Source organism: Carcharodon carcharias (assembly GCF_017639515.1).
Source record: "Carcharodon carcharias isolate sCarCar2 chromosome 24 unlocalized genomic scaffold, sCarCar2.pri SUPER_24_unloc_38, whole genome shotgun sequence".
Lineage (NCBI taxonomy): Eukaryota > Metazoa > Chordata > Chondrichthyes > Lamniformes > Lamnidae > Carcharodon > Carcharodon carcharias.
Window position 1 is genome coordinate 5,001 of NW_024470615.1, and position 10,000 is coordinate 15,000.

General features: G+C 57.9%; 1 protein-coding gene across 1 annotated transcript in view; it reads right to left on the minus strand.

Annotated features, from left to right (window-relative positions):
• Positions 1 to 394: 394 nt before the first annotated feature.
• Positions 395 to 10,000, minus strand: part of mdp1 (magnesium dependent phosphatase 1) — a gene marked incomplete at its 5' end in the record, with an annotated part of 30,627 nt that continues 21,021 nt past the window's right edge. The window contains 2 exons of the mRNA XM_041180723.1: positions 395 to 823; positions 1,871 to 1,956. Of these exons, the coding sequence (XP_041036657.1) occupies positions 729 to 823; positions 1,871 to 1,956 (181 nt within the window). The remainder of the gene's footprint in view (positions 824 to 1,870; positions 1,957 to 10,000) is intronic.

Sequence of the window (10,000 nt, forward strand, 5' to 3'; positions counted from 1 at the left end):
GGAAAGGTTGAGCAGGTCGGGGCCGGTACCCATTGGGGTTTAGAAGAACGAGAGGGGATCTTATTGAGACAGATAAGATCCTGAGGGGAGGGGAGAGGGGGTTTGACAGGGTGGATGCTGAGGGGATGTTTCCCCCCTCGTGGTTGGGGGTGGAGGGGGGGGAAATCTAGAACCGGGGGGGGCACAGTTTAAAAATAAGGTTGGGGGGTGGGTCTCCCATTGAAGAGGGAGACGAGGAGGAATTTCTTCTCTCAGAGGTGGGGGGGGTCAGTCTGTGGGATTCTCTCCCTCCCCCCCACCTCCCCCCACACAGAGAGCGGCGAAGGCCGGGTCACTGAATATATCCGAGGCCGAGTGAGACAGAGTTTCGATCGACGACGAGGGGAGTCAAGGGTTAGACAGGTTTTAGACCTTTGTTTGGGGTGACGGGTGGGGGGGGGAGGTGTGCAAGGCAGAAGTCACCTTTCTCCAGTACAGAATTCGGCACATTTCGCTTTGACAGTAACGCTCTCAGCGTGGAGGACGGAGCAGGAGACAGTTCCGGACGTCACACACGCGCGCTCGCACAGGGTCGGAGTGGGCCCCCTTTACGCCGGGCCCGGGCGAGAGGCTGTCATGTCCTCAGCCTGTCACGCGCTTTAGACAGGGGGTAGAAACTCGCGGCTTCCTGGTTCAGGCGGGGGGGTCCCAGGGAACGGCGGGCGGGCGGGCAGGAGACCCCCCTGGACTCAGCTCCGAGCGTTCTGCGAGCTTGCGAATCTCTCCAGTCCTTCCTTCAACAGCTTCAGAGTCATCCCCGTGGGGACGTGGATGCAGAGCACGCCTGGAAAAGACGGAGAGGGTCATTAGGCAGGCGAGAGGGGGAGGGAGAGAGAGAGAGAGAGAGAGAGACAGAGAAAGACAGAGACAGAGAGAGAGAAAGACAGACAGAGAGAGGAGTATAGAGAGAGAGACGAGAGAGAGAGAGAGAGAGAGAGAAGGGGGGAAGGGGGCCGAGGGGGGGGAAGGGGGCCGAGGGGAGTGGGAGAGAGGGGGAGAGAAGGGGGTCGAGGGGGGGTGGGAGAGAGAGGGAGAGAGGGAAAGGGGCCGAGGGGGTCGGAGAGAAGGGGGCCGAGGGGGGGTGGGAGAGAGAGGGAGAGAGGGAAAGGGGCCGAGGGGGTCGGAGAGAGGAGGAGAGAAGGGGGCCAAGGGGGGGGTGGGAGAGAGAGAGGGAGAGAAGGGGGCCGAGGAGGGGTGTGTGAGGGAGAGAGGGGACAGACAGTGGGGAGGGAGAGAGCGAAGGGGCGAGGTGGGGGTGATAGAGGAGAGGGTGAGTGAGATGCAGGCGATGATAAACGTGACTGGGAGGCTGCCCGGGGCAACTCTGATTGAAGATTGGGCTGAAACACATAAACAGGGACCTTCGATAGGTTGTATCGGAGCGCTGCGGGGTCGCACTGACCAGCTTAAGAACTGTCCTCCAAGGGACCCTCAATACGAAATAATCAGTGATAAATCCCGTCGGGAACTCAGGAGAGAGTTCTGCAGCGGAGAGCGGTGAGAACGTGGGGAGTGGCTGAGGTGAACAGTGTCGATGTACTTGAGAGGAAAGTGGATAAACACAGGAGGGGAGAAAGGAACAGACGGAGGTGGCAGCGGGGGGGGTTGGTGGGAGATGAAGGGCAGGAGGGGTCAGAGGGCGCTCGTGTGGGTCATAAACACCAGCACAGAGCAGATGGGCCGAATGGCCTGGGGTTTTTTTTGTGCCGCCAATACTGCATAACTCCTTCCTGGCGTGTGGCCAGGGAGAGGGAATGGTGAGGGGGGAGGCGTGGGGGGGGGGGGGGTGGTTGTTACATTGGGATCAGAGTGAAAAGCATCTTTCCTTTACCTAACCGGCCAACGTCCACAATGTTCCGGTGTTCATCGTCGAAGAAGATCATGTCAGAGTACTGCAGCCCGGTCGCCTGTTTGATCCTGCACAACGAGAGCGTGAATAGTCAGACAGACGGACAGACAGCACAGGGGGCACAGAGAGTGTGCGAGGGGCGCAGAGGTAGAGAGAGAGAGAGAGAGATAGGGCAGGCAGAGAGAGAGAGAGGGGCGCAGAGAGAGAGAGAAAGAGGCACACAGAGAGAGAGAGTTGCACAAAGCAAGAGAGAGAGACAGGGGCGCACAGAGAGAGAGAGAGAGAGGGGAGCACAGAAAGAGAGAGGGGAGCACAGAGAAAGAGAGAGAGAGTGAGAGAGAGGTGCACACAGAGAAAGAGAGAGAGAGAGAGAGAGGGGGGGCACACAAAGAGAGAGAGAGAGAGAGAGGGGCACACAGAGAAAGAGAGAGAGAGAGAGAGAGGCAGACAGAGAAAGAGAGAGGTGCACACAGAGAAAGAGAGAGAGAGAGAGAGAGAGGGGCACACAGAGAAAGAGAGAGAGAGAGAGAGAGGGGCACACAGAGAAAGAGAGAGAGAGAGAGAGAGGGGCACACAGAGAAAGAGAGAGAGAGAGAGTGGCACACAGAGAGAGAGAGAGAGAGAGAGAGAGAGGGGCACACAGAGAAAGAGAGAGAGAGAGAGGGGCACACAGAGAAAGAGAGAGAGAGAGAGGGGCACACAGAGAAAGAGAGAGAGAGAGAGGGGCACACAGAGAAAGAGAGAGAGAGAGAGGGGCACACAGAGAAAGAGAGAGAGAGAGAGGGGCACACAGAGAAAGAGAGAGAGAGAGAGGGGCACACAGAGAAAGAGAGAGAGAGAGAGGGGCACACAGAGAAAGAGAGAGAGAGAGAGAGGCACACAGAGAAAGAGAGAGAGAGAGAGGGGCACACAGAGAAAGAGAGAGAGAGAGGGGCACACAGAGAAAGAGAGAGAGAGAGAGGGGCACACAGAGAAAGAGAGAGAGAGAGGGGCACACAGAGAAAGAGAGAGAGAGAGAGGAGCACACAGAGAAAGAGAGAGAGAGAGAGGGGCACACAGAGAAAGAGAGAGTGAGAGAGGGGCACACAGAGAAAGAGAGAGAGAGAGAGGGGCACACAGAGAAAGAGAGAGAGAGGGGCACACAGAGAAAGAGAGAGAGAGGGGCACACAGAGAAAGAGAGAGAGAGGGGCACACAGAGAAAGAGAGAGAGAGGGGCACACAGAGAAAGAGAGAGAGAGGGGCACACAGAGAAAGAGAGAGAGAGGGGCACACAGAGAAAGAGAGAGAGAGGGGCACACAGAGAAAGAGAGAGAGAGGGGCACACAGAGAAAGAGAGAGAGAGGGGCACACAGAGAAAGAGAGAGAGAGGGGCACACAGAGAAAGAGAGAGAGAGGGGCACACAGAGAAAGAGAGAGAGAGGGGCACACAGAGAAGGAGAGAGAGAGGGGCACACAGAGGAGAGAGAGAGGGGCACACAGAGGAGAGAGAGAGGGGCACACAGAGGAGAGAGAGAGGGGCACACAGAGGAGAGAGAGAGGGGCACACAGAGGAGAGAGAGAGGGGCACACAGAGGAGAGAGAGAGGGGCACACAGAGGAGAGAGAGAGGGGCACACAGAGGAGAGAGAGAGGGGCACACAGAGGAGAGAGAGAGGGGCACACAGAGGAGAGAGAGAGGGGCACACAGAGGAGAGAGAGAGGGGCACACAGAGGAGAGAGAGAGGGGCACACAGAGGAGAGAGAGAGGGGCACACAGAGGAGAGAGAGAGGGGCACACAGAGGAGAGAGAGAGGGGCACACAGAGGAGAGAGAGAGGGGCACACAAGAGAGAGAGAGAGGGGCACACAGAGGAGAGAGAGAGGGGCACACAGAGGAGAGAGAGAGGGGCACACAGAGGAGAGAGAGAGGGGCACACAGAGGAGAGAGAGAGGGGCACACAGAGGAGAGAGAGAGGGGCACACAGAGGAGAGAGAGAGGGGCACACAGAGGAGAGAGAGAGGGGCACACAGAGGAGAGAGAGAGGGGCACACAGAGGAGAGAGAGAGGGGCACACAGAGGAGAGAGAGAGGGGCACACAGAGGAGAGAGAGAGGGGCACACAGAGGAGAGAGAGAGGGGCACACAGAGGAGAGAGAGAGGGGCACACAGAGGAGAGAGAGAGGGGCACACAGAGGAGAGAGAGAGGGGCACACAGAGGAGAGAGAGAGGGGCACACAGAGGAGAGAGAGAGGGGCACACAGAGGAGAGAGAGAGGGGCACACAGAGGAGAGAGAGAGGGGCACACAGAGGAGAGAGAGAGGGGCACACAGAGGAGAGAGAGAGGGGCACACAGAGGAGAGAGAGAGGGGCACACAGAGGAGAGAGAGAGGGGCACACAGAGGAGAGAGAGAGGGGCACACAGAGGAGAGAGAGAGGGGCACACAGAGGAGAGAGAGAGGGGCACACAGAGGAGAGAGAGAGGGGCACACAGAGGAGAGAGAGAGGGGCACACAGAGGAGAGAGAGAGGGGCACACAGAGGAGAGAGAGAGGGGCACACAGAGGAGAGAGAGAGGGGCACACAGAGGAGAGAGAGAGGGGCACACAGAGGAGAGAGAGAGGGGCACACAGAGGAGAGAGAGAGGGGCACACAGAGGAGAGAGAGAGGGGCACACAGAGGAGAGAGAGAGGGGCACACAGAGGAGAGAGAGAGGGGCACACAGAGGAGAGAGAGAGGGGCACACAGAGGAGAGAGAGAGGGGCACACAGAGGAGAGAGAGAGGGGCACACAGAGGAGAGAGAGAGGGGCACACAGAGGAGAGAGAGAGGGGCACACAGAGGAGAGAGAGAGGGGCACACAGAGGAGAGAGAGAGGGGCACACAGAGGAGAGAGAGAGGGGCACACAGAGGAGAGAGAGAGGGGCACACAGAGGAGAGAGAGAGGGGCACACAGAGGAGAGAGAGAGGGGCACACAGAGGAGAGAGAGAGGGGCACACAGAGGAGAGAGAGAGGGGCACACAGAGGAGAGAGAGAGGGGCACACAGAGGAGAGAGAGAGGGGCACACAGAGGAGAGAGAGAGGGGCACACAGAGGAGAGAGAGAGGGGCACACAGAGGAGAGAGAGAGAGGGGCACACAGAGGAGAGAGAGAGGGGCACACAGAGGAGAGAGAGAGGGGCACACAGAGGAGAGAGAGAGGGGCACACAGAGGAGAGAGAGAGGGGCACACAGAGGAGAGAGAGAGAGGGGCACACAGAGGAGAGAGAGAGGGGCACACAGAGGAGAGAGAGAGGGGCACACAGAGGAGAGAGAGAGGGTGGCACACAGAGGAGAGAGAGAGGGGGGCACACAGAGGAGAGAGAGAGGGGGGCACACAGAGGAGAGAGAGAGGGGCACACAGAGGAGAGAGAGAGAGGGGCACACAGAGGAGAGAGAGAGGGGCACACAGAGGAGAGAGAGAGGGGCACACAGAGGAGAGAGAGAGGGGCACACAGAGGAGAGAGAGAGGGGCACACAGAGGAGAGAGAGAGGGGCACACAGAGGAGAGAGAGAGGGGCACACAGAGAAAGAGAGAGGGGCACACAGAGAGAGAGAGAGGGGCACACAGAGAGAGAGAGAGGGGCACACAGAGAGAGAGAGAGAGGGGCACACAGAGAGAGAGAGAGGGGCACACAGAGAGAGAGAGAGGGGCACACAGAGAGAGAGAGAGGGGCACACAGAGAGAGAGAGAGAGAGAGCGAGAGAGAGAGGGGCACACAGAGGAGAGAGAGAGGAGCACACAGAGAGAGAGAGAGAGAGAGAGAGAGAGAGAGAGAGGGGCACACAGAGGAGAGAGAGAGAGAGAGGGGCACACAGAGAAAGAGAGAGAGAGAGGGGGGGCACACAAAGAGAGAGAGAGAGAGGGGCACACAGAGAAAGAGAGAGAAAGAGAGAGGGGCACACAGAGGAGAGAGAGAGGAGCACACAGAGAAAGAGAGAGAGAGAGGGGGGGCACACAGAGAAAGAGAGAGGGGCACACAGAGAAAGAGAGAGAGAGCGAGAGAGAGAGGGGCACACAGAGGAGAGAGAGGGGCACACAGAGGAGAGAGAGGGGGGCACACAGAGAAAGAGAGAGAGAGAGAGAGAGAGGGGCACACAGAGGAGAGAGAGAGGGGCACACAGAGGAGAGAGAGGGGCACACAGAGGAGAGAGAGAGGGGCACACAGAGGAGAGAGAGAGGGGCACACAGAGAAGAGAGAGAGAGAGAGGAGCAACAGAGAAGAGAGAGAGAGAGAGAGAGAGAGAGAGAGGGGCACACAGAGAAGAGAGAGAGGGGCACCACAGAGGAGAGAGAGAGGGGCACACAGAGGAGAGAGAGAGGGGCACACAGAGGAGAGAGAGAGGGGCACACAGAGGAGAGAGAGAGGGGCACACAGAGGAGAGAGAGAGGGGCACACAGAGGAGAGAGAGAGGGGCACACAGAGGAGAGAGAGAGGGGCACACAGAGGAGAGAGAGAGGGGCACCCAGAGGAGAGAGAGAGGGGCACACAGAGGAGAGAGAGAGGGGCACACAGAGGAGAGAGAGAGAGGGCACACAGAGGAGAGAGAGAGGGGCACACAGAGGAGAGAGAGAGGGGCACACAGAGGAGAGAGAGAGGGGCACACAGAGGAGAGAGAGAGGGGCACACAGAGGAGAGAGAGAGAGGGGCACACAGAGGAGAGAGAGAGGGGCACACAGAGGAGAGAGGGAGGGGGACACAGAGGGAGAGAGAGAGGGGGGACACAGAGGGAGAGAGAGAGGGGGGACACAGAGGGAGAGAGAGAGGGGGGACACAGAGGGAGAGAGAGAGGGGGGACACAGAGGAGAGAGAGAGAGGGGCACACAGAGGAGAGAGAGAGGGGCACACAGAGAGAGAGAGAGGGGCACACAGAGGAGAGAGAGAGGGGCACACAGAGGAGAGAGAGAGGGGCACACAGAGAGAGAGAGAGGGGCACACAGAGAGAGAGAGAGAGGGGCACACAGAGATAGAGAGAGGGGCACACAGAGAGAGAGAGAGGGGCACACAGAGAGAGAGAGAGGGGCACACAGAGAGAGAGAGAGAGGGGCACACAGAGAGAGAGAGAGGGGCACACAGAGAGAGAGAGAGGGCACACAGAGAGAGAGAGAGGGGCACACAGAGAGAGAGAGAGAGCGAGAGAGAGAGGGGCACACAGAGGAGAGAGAGAGGAGCACACAGAGAGAGAGAGAGAGAGAGAGAGAGAGAGAGAGAGGGGCACACAGAGGAGAGAGAGAGAGAGAGGGGCACACAGAGGGAAAGAGAGAGAGAGAGGGGGGGCACACAAAGAGAGAGAGAGAGAGGGGCACACAGAGAAAGAGAGAGAAAGAGAGAGGGGCACACAGAGGAGAGAGAGAGGAGCACACAGAGAAAAGAGAGAGAGAGGGGGGGCACACAGAGAAAGAGAGAGGGGCACACAGAGAAAGAGAGAGAGAGCGAGAGAGAGAGGGGCACACAGGAGAGAGAGAGGGGCACACAGAGGAGAGAGAGGGGGGGCACACAGAGAAAGAGAGAGAGAGAGAGAGAGAGGGGCACACAGAGGAGAGAGAGAGGGGCACACAGAGGAGAGAGAGGGGCACACAGAGGAGAGAGAGAGGGGCACACAGAGGAGAGAGAGAGGGGCACACAGAGAAAGAGAGAGAGAGAGAGGAGCAACAGAGAAAGAGAGAGAGAGAGAGAGAGAGAGAGAGGGGCACACAGAGAAAGAGAGAGAGAGAGAGAGAGAGAGGGGCACACCGAGAAAGAGAGAGAGAGAGAGAGAGGGGCACACAGAGAAAGAGAGAGAGAGAGAGGGGGCACACAGAGAAAGAGAGAGAGAGAGAGGGGGGCACACAGAGAAAGAGAGAGAGAGAGAGAGGGGGCACACAGAGAAAGAGAGAGAGAGAGAGAGAGGGGCACACAGAGAAAGAGAGAGAGAGAGAGGGCGCACACAGAGAAAGAGAGAGGGCACACAGAGAGAGAGAGAGAGAGAGGGGCACACAGAGAAAGAGAGAGAGAGAGAGAGAGAGGGGGGCACACAGAGAGAGAGAGGGGGGCACACAAGAGAGAGAGAGAGAGAGAGGGGCACACAGAGAGAGAGAGAGAGAGAGGGCACACAGAGAAGAAGAGAGAGAGAGGGGGCACACAAGAGAAGAGAGAGAGAGGGCACACAAGAGAGAGAGAGAGAGAGAGAGGGGCACACAGAGAAAGAGAGAGAGAGAGAGAGGGGCACACAGAGAAAGAGAGAGGGGCACACAGAGAGAGAGAGATGGGCACACAGAGAGAGAGAGAGGGGCACACAGAGAGAGAGAGAGGGGCACACAGAGAGAGAGAGAGGGGCACACAGAGAGAGAGAGAGGGGCACACAGAGAGAGAGAGAGGGGCACACAGAGAGAGAGAGAGGGGCACACAGAGAGAGAGAGAGGGGCACACAGAGAGAGAGAGAGGGGCACACAGAGAGAGAGAGAGAGGGGCACACAGAGAGAGAGAGAGGGGCACACAGAGAGAGAGAGAGGGGCACACAGAGAGAGAGAGAGGGGCACACAGAGAGAGAGAGAGAGGGGCACACAGAGAGAGAGAGAGGGGCACACAGAGAGAGAGAGAGGGGCACACAGAGAGAGAGAGAGGGGCACACAGAGAGAGAGAGAGGGGCACACAGAGGAGAGAGAGAGGAGCACACAGAGAGAGAAAGAGAGAGAGAGAGAGAGGGGCACACAGAGGAGAGAGAGAGAGAGAGAGGGGCACACAGAGAAAGAGAGAGAGAGGGGGGGCACACAAAGAGAGAGAGAGAGAGGGGCACACAGAGAAAGAGAGAGAAAGAGAGAGGGGCACACAGAGAGAGAGAGAGAGGGGCACACAGAGAAAGAGAGAGAGGCAGAGAGAGAGGGGCACACAGAGGAAGAGAGAGGGAGCCACACAGAGAAAGAGAGAGAGAGGGGGGGCACACAGAGAAAGAGAGAGAGAGGAGAGAGGGGCACACAGAGAAAGAGAGAGAGAGAGAGAGAGGCAGACAGAGAAAGAGAGAGGGGGCACACAGAGAAAGAGAGAAAGAGAGAGAGGGGCACAAGAGAAAGAGAGAGAGAGAGAGAGAGAGGGGCACACAGAGAAAGAGAGAGAGAAGAGAGAGAGGGGCACACAGAGAAAGAGAGGAGAGAGAGAGGGCACACAGAGAAAGAGAGAGAGAGAGAGGGGCACACAGAGAAAGAGAGAGAGAGAGAGAGAGGGGCACACAGAGAAAGAGAGAGAGAGAGAGGGGCACACAGAGAAAGAGAGAGAGAGAGAGGGGCACACAGAGAAAGAGAGAGAGAGAGAGGGGCACACAGAGAAAGAGAGAGAGAGAGAGGGGCACACAGAGAAAGAGAGAGAGAGAGGGGCACACAGAGAAAGAGAGAGAGAGAGAGAGGGGCACACAGAGAAAGAGAGAGAGAGAGAGGGGCACACAGAGAAAAGAGAGAGAGAGAGAGGGCACACAGAGAAAGAGAGAGAGAGAGAGGGAGGCACACAGAGAAAGAGAGAGAGAGGGGCACACAGAGAGAGAAAGAAAGAGAGAGAGAGGGGCACACAGAGAGAGAGAGAGGGGCACACAGAGAGAGAGAGAGGGGCACACAGAGAGAGAGAGAGGGGCACACAGAGAGAGAGAGAGGGGCACACAGAGAGAGAGAGAGGGGCACACAGAGAGAGAGAGAGGGGCACACAGAGAGAGAGAGGGGGGCACACAGAGGAGAGAGAGAGAGGGGCACACAGAGAAAGAGAGAGGGGCACACAGAGAGAGAGAGAGGGGCACACAGAGAGAGAGAGAGGGGCACACAGAGAGAGAGAGAGGGGCACACAGAGAGAGAGAGAGGGGCACAGAGAGAGAGAGAGGGGCACAGAGAGAGAGAGAGGGGCACACAGAGAGAGAGAGAGAGAGCGAGAGAGAGAGGGGCACACAGAGGAGAGAGAGAGGAGCACACAGAGAGAGAGAGAGAGAGAGAGAGAGAGAGGGGCACACAGAGGAGAGAGAGAGAGAGAGGGGCACACAGAGAAAGAGAGAGAGAGAGGGGGGGCACACAGAGAAAGAGAGAGGGGCACACAGAGAAAGAGAGAGAGAGAGAGAGAGAGAGGGGCACACAGAGAGAGAGAG